This window comes from Sinohyriopsis cumingii, chromosome 18 (assembly GCF_028554795.1).
Source record: "Sinohyriopsis cumingii isolate HCF-2022 chromosome 18, ASM2855479v2, whole genome shotgun sequence".
NCBI classification, from domain to species: Eukaryota; Metazoa; Mollusca; class Bivalvia; order Unionida; family Unionidae; genus Sinohyriopsis; species Sinohyriopsis cumingii.
The window spans coordinates 88,486,788-88,503,950 of record NC_142978.1 but is presented as its reverse complement, the minus strand read 5'-3'; the positions used below and the strand labels follow the sequence as shown (position 1 = coordinate 88,503,950).

Here is a 17,163-nt window from a genome sequence, read left to right as displayed (position 1 = left end):
CTTTGAACACAACTAACACCCATCTTGATCCCTTACGGATATACGCCTCAGTTCGCCGTTGAATTGTAGCATATGATTTATATAACAGCATTTTCATCTCCGCCGTGTACAGAATGGTTATTTCCTCGTTTCGAAAATGGGATAACACTTTAATTCTGTCTTCTTTTCTATAGTGCTGCTCCTTACAGCTTTTAGGTCATCAGAACGTATCCCTTTACACCACATTTATAAGTCTATTATACCAGTTTATTAACTTTAAGAAATACCAAAGATTCGGATTCTAGGTAGTATTGTGGGGCACTTTAACAGCACAGTATTTTACAATCTCATGTTCTGGTCATCCTAGTTCAACAATAGTTGGATGGATATGTTGTCTAACGCTCGATAGGTGGCCGTTCCTCAATAAGGAGCTTGTATATATAAACATCAAAGTTATCCGCTGTTGCCGTAGAAACAGGTCGCTCGGTATTCGTTGCCTGATAAGATAGCAATGCGATGCACTTATTGTAATCACTTTGGGATATGTGCCCCCACTCCTGCATCCAAGAAATTTGTTTAGTCCTTGAGGGAATGTATAATCCAATATCATCATTCTATCACCTCAATCCATCCTTCTAAATGAAGTTGGGTTTTTTTTGTATTTTACAGAAAACGTTTTGAAAAGGTCTTTTGTACCGTTTTCTACTTTCTTTATGCTTCCTCTTATCTCTTGGTATATTGTAATCACCATGACTTGCATTTATGCTGGTACTGCACTTCCAGCATGGTAAAAGCAATATATTGTTCTAAACGATATGGCAAATACACCATTATACTCATCCATGCAGTATTTCCATACCTTTTGCACCTGTTTAAGCCAAGCAAACTTGTTTTTGCCGTGCACCATGTCTGAAAGCATACCTACAAACCTTGAGCATTATAACAAATTATTTGCATTTCTTTTATGTACAAAAACAGCGCATTTAACTCCAGTTCCAATTTTCTCAAAGTATAAAAGCTCAATTGTGAGTTGGTCTCAAGGGGGGGGGGGTATCCGTGCGTTTTTTCTCCCGTTTCTTTATCCACCCTTCTGCCCCATCCAACCAGTAAAAAGCGTTCCACCATGTCTCTAGCAGATCTACAGTCGTACCGACGGGGTCTCAACAATCTGATATTTTTTACATCTTATCTTACATTATTATATCATCGTTTCAGATTGTAACGCTTGAAGAAAACCTCAGTGCTATACCTTGGGACAAATCTCTCACGCATATTCAACAGGACAACAAGATTATACTCTGACATGAACGTTAGTAGACATTTATTGTAATCTTCATTCATAAATAAGGTAAACATTTAAGTGGTTCATTAGACACAGACATACAGTGTGAAACAGAGTTATGGAACAGTGTCTAGGTTGTGGGTTATTTTTCAAGAGACTGTCATCTCACATCAACCATTGTAAAGGGCCAGGGGATCATAACAAAGCATCAATATCAACAGCCATAAGCAGCAAGGAAAAAAGCGAAACGGGTGAAATATGCCCAAAATGTCAACAAAGTTTCAAGCGTTTGGCATCGCATATCCCTCACTGTCAACGAACATTCATTGGAGAAGTATCCAAATTACATACAGAATCCCATAAAAAAGGAGCATCGCATGAAGAAACGTGTCTAGGATGTCGAGGAACTTTCAAGCGTCTGGCATCACATCTCCCTCACTGTAAAGGAAGCTTCAGTGCAGACGTAGCTCTGATTCATGCAGAAATTCAGAAAAAAGGAGCATCCCGTGAAGAAACGTGTCCAAAAGGTTATAAAAGTTTTGAAAAACTTGCATCTCATTCTTCCCATTGTAAGGGAGTACCGAAAGAAGAAGCTTTATCGAAACGTGACGATGGTTTGCAACGTGATTCATCCAGTAAGTCTAGTCCCGATGTGGAAACTCGCCCTAGAAGTTACCATAGCTTGAAGCAACTCTCCTCGGATCTTCTGAGCTGTGAAGGGAAATACAGGAATCAAAAATGCTCTAAACGCAATACAATGTTTGAAAATCTAAACTCCCATCTCCCACATTTTCAAGGAATTCATGAAGAAGAAATAAATTCAAGATGTGAAGAAGGGGTCGAGGAAGACAAAACATGTCCAATGTGTGGTCAATATTTCAAAAATATCACCTCACACCTTCCATACTGCGAAATGAAATCCAACGAAGAAACTTGTCCGAAATGTGATCAGAATTTCAAACGTCTGGCTTCACATCTCCCTTATTGTAAAGGAAAGGAAGAAGAGGAAACCTGTCCTCTATGCAATAAAACTTGTAAAAATCTTGCATCCCATCTTTCACACTGTGAAGGGAAACTCCAAGAGGAAAAGTGTCCAAAAAGTCGGCTTAATTCTAAATCTACTAAATCACAACTTAAAGAAATGCGTAATACAGAGAGTGTATGCGAGTCGGAGATTGACGTCATTAATGATCTAAGGGAATTATTTCTCCACGAGCTTAACGAATGCGGAACTCCATTCCAATGGTCAATATTCAGCACAGGTTCCTATTATGACAGGACTAAGGTATCGACTACTACTAAAACTATTATTGTCGCTACTACTATTACTACTACCATTACTAACATTATTACTACTAACAAAAGGACACCTACTAATGCTATTAATACTACTATATTACCACTACTACTACTATTACTACTAATACAACAACTACTACTATTACTATTACTAAAACTGTTAATACTGCTACTACTACTGTTACTAATGCTACTATTATTATTACTACTAATATAACAACTACTACTACTATTACTACTAATGCTACTACTACTATTACTGCTGCTACCACTACATTTACCACTACTAATATTAGTATTACTACTAATACAACTACTACTCCTACTGTTAATGCTACTATCACTACTACTACAACTACTATTACTGCTAGTACTACTACTACTACTACTGTTACTAATACAACTATTAGTATTACTACTAATACAACAATTACTACTACTATTACTACGAATACTGATATTACTACTGCTATTATTACTATTAATATTGATAGTACTATTACTGCTACTACTGCTATGATTAATACTACTACTACTATTACAACTACTATTGCAACTGCTATTCATACTAATAATAATAATATAGCTACTACTACTATTACAACTACTAATATCACTACTACTATTAGTACTACTACTACTATTGCTACTACTACTGTTGTAACTACTACTACTGTTACTATTACTACTAATGAAACAACTACTGCTACTACTATTACTACTACTACTATTATTAATATTTACTACTGTTACTATTGCTACTACTACTATTACTACTGCTACTTACTACTATTACCACTATTACTACTGATGCTACTACTATTACTACTACTACTACTTACTACTACTATTACTATTGCTATTACTACTATTACTACTATTTACTAATATTATTACTACTTTTGCTACTACTACTACTATTACTATTTGTACTAATACTACTACTACTCGCGCTACTATTTCTATTATTGCTTCTAATGCTACTATTTCTACGACTATTAATATTACTACTACTGTTTATATTGCCACTAATGCTATGACTACTACTACTATTACTACTACTACTGCTATTACTATTGCTACTAATACTACTACTATAGCTACTACTACCATTACTACTACTATAATAATATTACTACTACTACTTCCACTACTATACATTTTTAAGAGAATAAAAAATGTACCATTACATTTAATCTTCCATATAGTCCTCAAATATATTGCAAACTGCACAAGTATCTACATCAATTAAAATTCCTAACCCTAAAACGATAACAAAAATATGTAAAATAATTATGTAAAGTAATAGGGTATGATATCTTTAATTTAAATCAGTAAAAGAAGAGCAAAACTTATAAAAACCGGAATAAACAACAGCGGTGAGCCAAAGGTATGCACTTATCGAGTACAGAAAGTAAATGAATTTCTGTTTTAAAACGAAAGAGTATTCCATAATGTTGTACCGAATAGTGTGAGAATTATCGAGATAGATCATGGCTAGACCATGGAATAAAACGAATGAAGGTCACAGTTGTTTATTATCTTTTTGGTGAGATAAGATACAAATCAAAAAACCGATTTTATACTTCATGCAACCTTTTGTAATTTAATCAGGGAAGTGTGACTGGAGTGATTTTGTATGACCCGATTGAGGTCGACGTAGTAGATCATATTTACTAAGATAGCGTTACAGGTATTTGGAGCTGTTTCTCAATTAATTTTAAATTACACATAGGAAAGAAATACGTTTCTAATTTGAAAGGTCATTCTTGGATCCGCCTTTATGTCTATCAGAAGTTTTATCTTGCTTCCAGGCATCATGGAATACACTAAATTTTAAAACAAATGGGGTTAGTGAGAAAGGGGGCTATACTATATGCAGAAATATGTAAAAACTTGACTCGGTGGCTTTTTGTATCAAGACTGTAAAGATTATTATGGAAGCAAGTAATCTAGGTATAACAAATATAATATAAAAAGATACAAGTTCTGTTGAAACGTCCGGGGTTGAAATGCCTGATTCATTCAATTGTATGAATTTGCAATCAAATTTTGAAGACAGACGTCACGCAGTGTACTTTTTGTTATTGTCAGTATACCATTCTTGGTGAGCATGTCACTTGACCAATCTGGAATTTACTGGACTGAAGTTCTCAAGCTAAGCTCTTAATTCATTGTCCAGATCGAGTGATGAAATGATGCATTCTCATATAAGTATTTTCAATGCTTTTGTAATTTTATTGTAGGACAGAATTCGTGATATTAATCAGATAGAACTACCTAGCCAAGAATGCTTTTGGTTATGGAAAGTATGTTTACTAGGTTATCTAGTTTCGGTTGTTGACAAAGTTTTGAGAGAGAATCATTTCCACACATTAACCATGCGCTGCATTATTTGCTACATTTGAGTTCCGTATATCCGATGTTAAAATGTAATAAGAAAATTACTGTGTCTTACCATGAACTCCTTCTTCATCGCTAATCAGATCAATTAGGTTTAGAATCTTGAAATTTATATGAAATGATACAAATAGTCTGGAAACATTCATGATTCATCTTCAGGAACCGTAAATGTTACAGTAAAATTATGATGAACACATTGTCGAATCTTTATGGCGTGTCTTCAGCGAGAGAGAGAGAGAGAGAGAGAGAGATAGAGACTTTAAACAACTATTTCCGTAAATTTCATTTCAGACGACAAATATTGCGGGAGATTATGACTTTATCTTATACCCTGATGTCAAATGCGAAGCAGACTTTTGTACGCAAGACGCAACACTTGGCTACTGTAAGGTCAGAGTCTGTAAAGATGAACCAGTGTTTACAACAATGAAGACGTTAGGTCTGATACAGAAACGCGACTATTTGTCACCTGGTAAAATGAAAGAATACATCTTTGACAAATTCGAAAGAATCATCGAGGATCCCGATTTCAGACAAGGGAGAAGAATTCACCGTAAGTTGTTTCACTTAGTGCTTAACCTGTTATATTTTGATTTAAAGGGCTTGAAAATTTATGTTGATAGAACTGTGGCTATAAAGAGTTACAGCATTTTCAAATGCAACTAATATTTATTTCAAAATGCTCTTAGTACATAACAACGTAATTTATAATGTCGTCAATAATCTATATCTATATGGAAGACATTGTTTTGAAACTTTTCACATCTTATGAAATCAATTTATACTTCTTTATCATCTCATTTTATAATTTAAAAGTCCACGAAAAAAAGCACTGTATGTTATAAAGTTCAATAATTATAGGAAGAATCGTGAATCTTCAGTATGCTTGCAGCCCCAACCCATGCACATTTAATTTTAATAAACCAGTGCTGTTTTCCTTATGCACGTGTCAGGTCTCACAATACATTGCACAGCAAACGCTAAGTTCGGTAACTGACTTAATTTTCAGTATTTTGTGTCATCTTGCATTACCATATCATGTAGATGCCAATGACCAAGTGCTTATTATAAAGACTACACCTCATGTCCTGCGACCTATGTTTCTATATCGAAATTTACTACTTTTCTTTATAATCACGTTATGATTGGTCTGATTTACACACATTCAAACACACAAACACAGTATTAAGGTTTGTTAATAAAAACTGTACTCTTGGGAAAAAGCTCGTGAAATTTACGTTTCGCTGGTGGCAGGACAGAGTGTTAATTATAATATGGTTAAGGAATGTATCATGAAGGGTTAAGAGTTGGTACCTGAGGCGTATCCACAAATGTTTACGAACTGAAGAAAAGACACTGGACATTCCCAATATCGACTTTGCAAGGAAAAAGAACAGCTGTTTAATAAGGTGGTGCTCCGCCAAGAAAGTTGATATATTATAATATCTTCATAACGCTCGTATTAATTGATGAGTTCCAGAGCTGCATCCAGTTATGTAAACACCTTTCTTGATGGGAAAAGTTGAAACGTTGGGAAAAACTAATGAGTGGTCCTTGACTCACACTGTTTCATTTACTAAGCAGCTTTTTTGTTGTTGGCAAAATATGATCTAAGTCTCTCATAACTATTTTCAAATCTCAATTGGGCGCACATTCTAGAAATCAAACAAATGATACGTATGATCGGAAATCCATATCTTTTCCTACGTGCACCTATTGTTAAAATAAAGATTCGGGTTGAAAGTAACCAACATAAATCATTTTCCTACGTGTACAAATTTTAAATTAAAGGCATCCCATTTCTGATTGCTGCAAGTCGAAACATAAGCAACAATAAAAGGCAAAGCTATTCCAAATGATCTTTTTTAAAAGATGTCATGATCTGTACTAAAAGCAATACAATTGATTGTTAAACAAGCCACATTCTCCGTCAATTTTGGAAATATACGCACCATTCATGTCGGAAGGTTCTGAATCACTTATTGGTGATTGCACCAACCTTATTCCCATTAAAATATTATGGGACACAGGAGTTTCTCGGAGCCTGTTGTTATCTTGTACTTTGCCGTTCTCTGAGAGGTCTACTTCCAATGAAAATGTTCTTATTCAGGAATAGAGTGCGGCTTTGCTGGTGATTATCTTTCGCATTAGATTTAGTTTCAGGAACCGTCACTGTTAGAGCAGTACTTCGTTACCTATAGAATGTATTAATTCACTACTAGCCAACGGCCTAGATGGGGATGAGGTCCTGGTTAATCCTTTTGTAACTGCCAAGCCTTGTTTGGATCAAAAAGTGCATTCTATTAAAAGTGAACTACTTGATTTATATCCTGCTTCTGCTACTGTAATAACTATGACAAAGAGTGCTTTTGAGAATAAGTTGATCAGAATATTATTCCTTTGGCTGACACATTTAGTTGTCAATCTTTTGATAATGTCAGCTTTTCGTGTGGCACTAATCAATAAATAGGTAGAAATAGGTATTAATCACAGTGCTTCTCATTTTACTATTTTTTCTATATTTTATTTAGGGTGACAAAATACATTCACTCTTTGTCGAACAAAAACAAGATTCTGAGACCTCATATTTGTTCAAAGGGATATTAGTGAAACTGAAGCCATATAGGTCCCATTATATTGTTTTTGTGGGACAATGGGGTACCCGTGGTGAGGGGTAGATAATGAGATATCATTTGATCGTTCCTATGTCATACCGACGCGACAGTCTTAGTCTAGTGCATGAAACTTCCGTCTTATCACAGTATCCTGAATAGTTTTTGTTGACCAAGACTTACAAGTGATGTTAGTAAATACTGTAGATATTGTCAAAATTGTCAAATAGTAGGAAAACTCATAAAGGCATATTTGCCACCTCTTACTGCAGTTCAGTAGCAATTTAGCAGAATAATGGTAGTCTGTCTAGGTTCCGTACCTAACAGCAAGTCTGGCAACTGCTATGACTCTGTGGTCGTAAACTAAGTAACATAAAGAACCAAAACTATTACGTTTTGTAAAACTGAACATACCATGAAATTATATATGTACTACATGAAAATTTAAGAGGAACGTACGTAAGGCAACCTCTGAGTTGCCAGCGGCTGTATGTGAAACGAACAGATTCGAGGTTTAGCTACGACTGGATATTTTCGGGAATATTGCTTGAATTGTGTCACATTTGCTGAAAGTCTGACAATTTGATGAACAAGAAATCAAAGTTTCATCGGTCTGACAAGTGTCAGAATTATTTTGACAAGCATATTTTTTAGCCAAGCTTCCGACATGTGAACCTATCAACACCTTGCCGGATCTAAATTAATTTCATACTTGAACACTGTTCCTGCATGATCGAGACAAAGGGAACACAGAACTGGAATGGACTGATAAATAAGTAATTTTCCACTGGCGGTCTGTCGTTGCACATATACATCCTTTCCCTCAAATACACCTATAATGGCTTCTGTCAGGTATGTAGTCATATTTCGATGTTAATATTTTGAAGTCAAATCCTTCTATAATTTTCGGCTGATTTAAAATGCACCGCTGTTATACGATATTGATTAGTTGACATTACAGACTAAGGGAATCAACTCATTAACTGCAATATATGACGCTAGGACAAAGCACTGAAATATCTGATAGATCAGCCAAGGTATAGATAGGTTAATTTATCGGAAACTTGGTTTGCAAAGATGTTAGACGAAGTAAAAGCCATACTTAAAAGTGCACCAGTTCTCTCAACAAAATATATCAGCCAAATATTTAAATGTCAGTTTGTGCAAGTGATGTAGTTGTAAATGGATTAATGATTGAATAAGGTAAATATAGCGTGGATTATCGCGTGTGATTTTGTTCTAAAATCTAAAGAAGCATTAGATAAATTATTCCACAATCGAGAAGGAATGTTGGTTTTTGATATTGGCGCTGGAATATTTTGAAGCATATATTAGTTTAATTGCTTCTTCGATTATTGTATCCAGTGATAACACCACCCACTGACCCATATTCATTAACAAAATGTAATCTAAGAATCTAAAAAGCTTAATGCTGCAAGAATACATTATTGATATTAGACAAAGTTCTATATTGTATTATATTGTATATATTTGTATATTTAAGTTGAATGTCTTTCCTAAGACGTCTCTCTATGTAATTTTAGTTATTCCAGTATCATACGTGTATTTGAAAAACAATGTGTCCAAGAAAACTTGATTGTATAAATCTTTCGTTTTCATTTTGAATGGAGGTGTTATGTGTATATATATTAATGTTTAACTTTTGTTCATGACTGTAGATTTATCTTTAAGATTATAAGATTATGATCATTTATAAACAGAATACTTACATGATTAAGATTTGTCCGTGATTGCAAGTTTCAAATATCGTTTTGACATCGATGTTCAGAACATTTGTTATGCATAGCTCTATTGTATTTTTAGCTTTTCGTCCCTGACTGTTGAATGCAGCGAATTATAAATTGTTTACTTATTAGTTTTCATGTGTTTTGTATTAAACCTGTTGACGAGTTTGGGGCAGTTTTCCACTGGATTATTAAATCAGGTGGGTTGTGTTTCGACATAAGTCACGTATGAGATATTGCGACTTAAAGTCGTAACAAAGCTGTGAAGATGTATGTAAGCACAGAGCTGGACACTTAATTCGTTCCTAGTACTCATCCATTGGCGCTCTGGATAAAGCAATATTTTGGGATTATTGTGAATTCATTCAAAGTTATTCTGGCCATTGCCATTGTGATACATCTAGACTGTTGGCACTTTAGCACACTGAAGGCTAATGTTAGATGAATACATTCATGACCTTGAATTCATTCAGAACACTCAATTTTTTATAACTTGTGATATGGCTTTTACGATTGATTTGGAATTATTTCATAATGCTGTACGTGGCTCTTAAATTTCTATTTTATAACATAGAGGATTAAATTACATATTAAGTTTTATAATACTAGTTGGTTTTGCTTCATAGAGTCATAGATCATAGAGTCGAAACACATTCCACACACATGTATACAGTTTGGTTGGAATTTTCCTTTGGAATCTCTCACATCTACGTCCGATGATTATAAACGGAAAAGAGGCTAGCATATACTGCACCTATATTTTAATTATAATACAGCAAATACACACGTTCGCCCTTTGAACAGACTTTATGATTGACTACAGGCAATCTGTATTGACCGAGTGAATGAACTCCTCACATCCCTTCCAAGTGTGTCCGCTACATAATATAGTTCTGTGCATTTTGGTGCTATTTACAATCACCTTTCACATTGATAAGTTGCTTGTTTTACTTTTTAGTTTCTATTTTTATTCACTTTGCTTGAATCAATACACGACACACTTATGATTTAAATATGAACGATGGCTTTAATGAAGAAGGTAGAGCAATACAAACACATGGTGAGCTCGGCTGTTCAAATAAATGCTCAGCCATTCACTTAGTGTGGAATGCAAATTATGCGAAATGACGAACCAACGAGAGTTAATCAAAATATTTTAATATATTTACAGTTGATCTAAGTCATTATTCTGCTTTATTAACAGTGCCACAGACAATTAAACTCAATCTCTCTCTCTCTCTCTCTCTCTCTCTCTCTCTCTCTGGTTCTGGCTTTCTTTCATCTTTTGTTCGGTTTGACTTATCTTTTACCAGCATTCATAAATAAGTCCATATACATTGTGGGATGACACAGGCGAAATCCCTTTATGCTCGTAGTTTCATAGATTGTCGTCCTATCTTGCTACGATGATCCAGAGAAAGAGAGACAGACAGACAGACAGACATAGATAGAGAAACAGAGAGAAAGAGAGACAGACATACAGACAGAGAGAGAAGTGGCCATTGGACATTTTAATGTTTAATTAATACTATTAGATTTTTAGAACATTATAATAAGGTTTACGAAACAATAACAACAAACCATTAAATACACCACAATATATGTACCATGTCAACGAGAGATCTACCATACAATAACGACAGGGTTTTCAACTTCGTAGCATTGATTATATAAACACTGTCGATAAATCCGAAGGAGAATGAACAAATACCGTTACGACGAAACATTTTCTTGTAGGTTACTTGGTGTAAGTACAATTTCAAAGATTTTATCCAGCCCAAATTATTTTCTCTCTCCCTCCAGATATCTACTTTTTTTGTACCATTACGCATGGGGGGGGGGGGACGGAAAGCAGAAAGGATTACAATGCAATTGTGTACCATGTTAAATTCATTTTGAAAACGGGAATTATTCATAATTTATATGGTTATTTTCATACGTTACTAATGATTAATGAGTAGACAGCACACATTTGCAAGGTTGCCGTTGCAAAAATGTTTATATATGCGCATAATTGCGTCATGGGCGCATCAAAATTCGATATCTCAATAGTATTGGTTTATCAAATTGCTTTATACCAACACCTTAAATGCCATGTTATTTTTAATGTATGTCATATATGTTGTTACATATATTTGATTTAGTTTATATTAAATTAAATTTAATTGTTTCTTTGCTAGTTTTATTTTTTTATTTAATTACATGCTCTTGTAACGGAACTTTATTTACTGGATTTGACATTGTCCAGAAATTCAGTTCAGTTCTGTTTGACCTGACTGTTTTTATAATAAACAACAAATAATAGAAACACTGTATCTTGTTTCAGACCTTGATTCAGAACCAGTGATAGTGTTAGTATGCAACTTTTTTTAAATTAATTTTTATTCTTTCTCAGAGTAAGAATTATTATGTTAAGTCAAGGTCATACCTGGAGTACGTGATATGAAACATGTGTTTATTGTTACAAACTTCCAAATTTTGTAGAAGGTTGACCCCCCATCCGGGAGTCTGTATTGGGTCTTAGTTACACGTATTACTGATGTATTGAGAAAGAATTCTCAGTAGTGCTTTAACTCTGGAGAGGTCAAGTTGTTTTATCTTGTGACCAGATTAGGGCTAACTTTTTATTATCTTCAAATACTTTTGAATTCAAGTAATTAATTTCCATGGAAATACTAGTGCTCTAAATTAATTCTTGGACAAGGACATTTATCAAACATTATGCAGAATTCAAACACTGTAATAACATTTTATGTGATCCAACAAGACACTGTTGACAATGCAGCATTTCGCTGACCATTAATAACTCAGTTTCATTCAGGACTTTTATTGCTAGGACTTTTATTCTTTTAATTCTTTGAATATTTTTGGAATTGATTCGTAAACCCGTAAGTTGTTTTTATTCTTATTTTTTATCTTATTTTCTAGGGAAATAAATTATTTTGTTAAATTTTACAAAGCTTGTTTTCACTTTCTTCCTGTTATTTTTTGTAAGAGCCTAGATTCGTAATTAATATATATATATATATATATATATATATATATATATATATATATATATATATATATATATATATATATATATATTTGAAAGATCCCAATTATACAATTATACTTTCGGTATTATGTAACTGTTTTTATCTTTGTAGAAAATGGTTTGCTCTCATCACATGCTCAATGACCCGTATATTGGTTATAAGTTCAAAGAAAATATCGGCAGTATATGTATACACTTTGGCAGTGTTTGCACACAGCCGTTTTAAAAGTAAATCAAAGATAAAGCGACGTAATAACAAGGTACGCTAACTCGATATTGAATCAGATCAAGTATTTTCCTCACTGTATTCATGATACTGAGGATTTAATCTTATCCTTGAAAAATGGAGAGATAATATATTTGTGGAGTAAAGTCACTGTTGCACTTTTGCACTGACTATAGATGCATTTGTAGTATCATGCGACGCATACATTTCATGACGGTATGTTTTGTGGAATACTTGTTAAGTTTTGCAACTTAAGAAATGATCTTCTGCATCCGAGTTAGCGGATTCACCTGCTTTCAGCTTATCTTTATAATTTTATACACAATTTAATGGTGAAGCACTGATTTCATTTGACATTAAATTTGTGTTGTTTGTCATCCAGGCGACAGAATAATTGATGCGTACATATTAATCTGATTTGTATGTTTTTCTCCAGGCCTATTCAGATCTCCGTCGAGCCCAGCTTTTACCATTTTGTACGATGCCGGTGGCGGAATACAGTTGGAAGTAGATCTTGTTCCAGGTGTACATTTCGAAGGCTGGCCCAAATGCGACGCGATAAGAAAGTGGAAACCCAAATGGGAAACCAAGCAAGATCTGGCTGAATTGAAAAAGGAGTATTTCTGTGTCGCGAGACAACATCCACATGGTTTGTTTCCGTTTGTCTCTTTATATGTGCATTTCTTTCTGTCTGCCTCTCAGCTTTCATGTCTGTTTCGTCAGCATTGTTTTCATGTCTATATTTGATTGCTTATTTCCTTTACTTGGCTATTTTTATTAACTAAACTTGTATGCTCTGGAAGGTGTAAATGTTCAAGGCTGCCTAAAAGTTGTAGTAATTTATTCCGTGCATGTAGAGTTATAATAACCTTCGCGTATAATGCCTCTTGTTGTACGCAGTCTTATTAGCTTCATGTATTATGGTAGATAAATGACAAATCTCCAGAACATAGTTAAACACGCTTATTTATTAGCATTGCATTCTCTGTGAAACAGAAGTTCTTCTTTTGAAACTTTTATCAGTTTATAAAAAAAAAATATTTTGGGTTGGCAGGGAACCTTTCATACAATTTGGATGCAAATAATGACCTTATCTAACATTGAATCTATACATGGTACAACTGCCCGGATGTCTTACTATCAGCGTTCTCTTAGTCATATAAGCTTAGCACAAAAGGTGATATGGCCCAACTGCTCACACGTCGTCTAGGAAGCAGTAGCTAGTGGAAACTTGGATATGACTCAACTGCTCACACGTCATCTGGGAAGCATTAGCTAGTGGCAGATTGGAATTTTCATTATAAAACAACTTATTATGTTAGATTGATCGAGGTGGGGAATTAATCCTTTAATAAAGTATAATCTGTCAAGACTATACATGTGTGTGTGCGTGTGTGTGTGTAAGTGAGTGTATGTGTGTGCGTGCGTGTGTGTGTGTTATATGACATAACTTGGTAATAAAAGATGATGCTTAATATTAAAGAATGATACAAATTTTTTAATTTGATTTATACAAGAATTTCTTTATCAGTCGACGAGGTGCCTGATGGACTGATGTTATGGAGGGAGTCCTTTTCTCACACGGAAAAACTGCTATGGAAACACGCAGATGGCGCGCGTGACCCACCTACATGTCGAAAGCCTGTTCTGAAGGCTCTCAAATTGCTTTTATCGGAGTGCAGATCTGACAACACTGACATCAAGCATCTATCCACGTTTCATCTCCGTACATTCATGCTTCAGTTTTTTGACCAACTACCAAATGACGAAGATTGGCATAAAAGTGACATGAGCGAATGTCTCAAGAAAGCAAAAAAAAATCTTAAAACCGTTCTAGATAAAAGAGTCCTCATGAATTATTTTGTCCCAGGTCACAATGTTCTGCAGGAGGTCCCAGAAAAGGAAGCTACTGTTTTCATAGCTTATCTTAACCAATCTCTCAACCCGAAAAAATGAAGCAAAAGTAATGGCAAATATTTATGAGACTCGTGTTAATTATCATTGTCGTTTGTTATTGAGCTTGTCCTGCATTGGATAGAAGTAGAAAGATTTATTGGAATAATCATCGTTCCAAGTAGTCTGTATATTGTTTTGGACAGAAGTATAATGCTTTATTGGAATAATCATCATATCAAGTAGTCTGTATAGTGTTTTGGACATAAGTAGAATGCATTGTTGGAATAATCATCATTTCAGATAGTCTGTATAGTGTTTTGGACATAAGTAGAATGCATTGTTGGAATAATCGTCATTTCAGATAGTCTGTATATTGTTTTGGACATAAGTAGAAAGCTTTATTTGAATAATCATCATTTCAAATAGTCTGTATATTGTTTTGGACAGAAGTAGAATGCTTTATTGGAATAATCATCATATCAAATAGTCTGTATATTGTTTTGGACAGAAGTAGAATGCTTTATTGGAATAATCATCATATCACATAGTCTGTATATTGTTTTGGACAGAAGTAGAATGCATTATTATTATTGGAATAATCATCATATCAAGTAGTCTGTATATTGTTTTGGACAGAAGTAGAATGCTTTATTGGAATAATCATCATTTCAAATAGTCTGTATATTGTTTTGGACAGAAGTAGAATGCTTTATTGGAATAATCATCGTTCCAAGTAGTCTGTATATTGTTTTGGACAGAAGTATAATGCTTTATTGGAATAATCATCATATCAAGTAGTCTGTATAGTGTTTTGGACATAAGTAGAATGCATTGTTGGAATAATCATCATTTCAGATAGTCTGTATAGTGTTTTGGACATAAGTAGAATGCATTGTTGGAATAATCAACATTTCAGATAGTCTGTATATGGTTTTGGACATAAGTAGAAAGCTTTATTTGAATAATCATCATTTCAAATAGTCTGTATATTGTTTTGGACAGAAGTAGAATGCTTTATTGGAATAATCATCATATCAAATAGTCTGTATATTGTTTTGGACAGAAGTAGAATGCTTTATTGGAATAATCATCATATCAAATAGTCTGTATATTGTTTTGGACAGAAGTAGAATGCATTATTATTATTGGAATAATCATCATATCAAGTAGTCTGTATATTGTTTTGGACAGAAGTAGAATGCTTTATTGGAATAATCATCATTTCAAATAGTCTGTATATTGTTTTGGACAGAAGTAGAATGCTTTGATGGAATAATCATCATTTCATGTAGTCTGTATATTGTGTTGGACAGAAGTAGAATGCTTTATTGGATTAATCATCATTTCAAGTAGTCTGTATATTGTTTTGGACAGAAGTAGAATGCTTTATTGGAATAATCATCGTTTCAAGTAGTTTGTATATTGTTTTGGACATAGTAGAATGCTTTTTTGGAATGATCATCATTTCAAGTAGTCTGTATATTGTGTTGGAGAGAAGTAGAATGCTTTATTGGAATAATCATCATTTCAAGTAGTCTGTATATTGTATTGGACAGAAGTAGAATGCTTTGTTGGAATGATCATCATTTCAAGTAGTCTGTATATTGTGTTGGAGAGAAGTAGAATGCTTTATTGGAATAATCATCATTTCAAGTAGTCTGTATATTGTATTGGACAGAAGTAGAATGGTTTATTGGAATAATCATCATTTCAAGTAGTCTGTATATTGTTTTGGACAGAAGTAGAATGCTTTGTTGGAATAATCATCATATCAAGTAGTCTGTATATTGTTTTGGACAGACGTATAATGCTTTATTGGAATAATCACCTTATCAAGTAGTCTGTATATTGTTTTGGACATAAGTAGAATGGTTTATTGGAATAATCATCATTTCATGTAGTCTGTATATTGTGTTGGACAGAAGTAGAATGGTTTATTGGAATAGTCATCATTTCAAGTAGTCTGTATATTGTTTTGGACAGAAGTAGAGTGCTTTATTGGAATAATCATCGTTTCAAGTAGTTTGTGTATTGTGTTGGACAGAAGAAGAATGCTTTATTGGAATTTGCAATGTTTAGAGAAATAAATATCCAGTAGATTTTCAAAAAATATTCTAGAACATACAACCGTACAATTATTCCTTAATTTCAAAAAAGCTCTTTATGGTTGTTGCCCTAATCTTCAGTAGTTCACAGACATGTAGCTTGGAGGAAATGCCGCGTAGGTATTGATCTTTATTAATTCATACATATGTGCCTTAGAGGAATTAACGCATTGGTGTTACTCTGAAACTTTAACATTACATAGACAAAATGTGATTTGCTACCTCCTAGAGTTAACCAGTGGAGATATCTACATAACTGTAGTACTCGCCCTGATCACTTCAATGGAAAGTATATTCGTTTACTAGAATTAGACTGGATAGTTCCTTATATTCCTTCCGTAAGGATAAAGTATGGTGTTACAAGCATATAAAATGATGATATAAAGAATAAAATTGTGAAACTTTAACAAATGGTAACATCCACATGCCTGATCTTGTACTGATATTTTTACTCAATAAAGCTTTTGCCAGTTAATTTTCATAGGTTATGAATTTGATTGCGATTTTTTTTGACAATTGTTGTGCATCTAACATTCAATATTGTTTTTATTTATGTTAAATACTTGTTTTGGTTTATTT

General features: G+C 33.8%; 1 protein-coding gene across 3 annotated transcripts in view; it reads left to right on the top strand.

Moving 5' to 3' along the window:
- LOC149777252 (uncharacterized) overlaps nt 1-17,059 on the top strand; it is a 46,240-nt gene extending 29,181 nt beyond the window's left edge. For all 3 annotated transcript variants that reach the window (XM_089941996.1, XM_089941994.1, XM_089941995.1), the window contains 4 exons: nt 1,195-2,546; nt 5,255-5,516; nt 13,020-13,232; nt 14,115-17,059. In XM_089941996.1, coding sequence (XP_089798122.1) covers nt 1,380-2,546; nt 5,255-5,516; nt 13,020-13,232; nt 14,115-14,539 — 2,067 coding nt within the window. In that variant the 5' untranslated portion in view covers nt 1,195-1,379 and the 3' untranslated portion in view covers nt 14,540-17,059. The remainder of the gene's footprint in view (nt 1-1,194; nt 2,547-5,254; nt 5,517-13,019; nt 13,233-14,114) is intronic.
- The last annotated feature ends 104 nt before the right edge of the window (nt 17,060-17,163 follow it).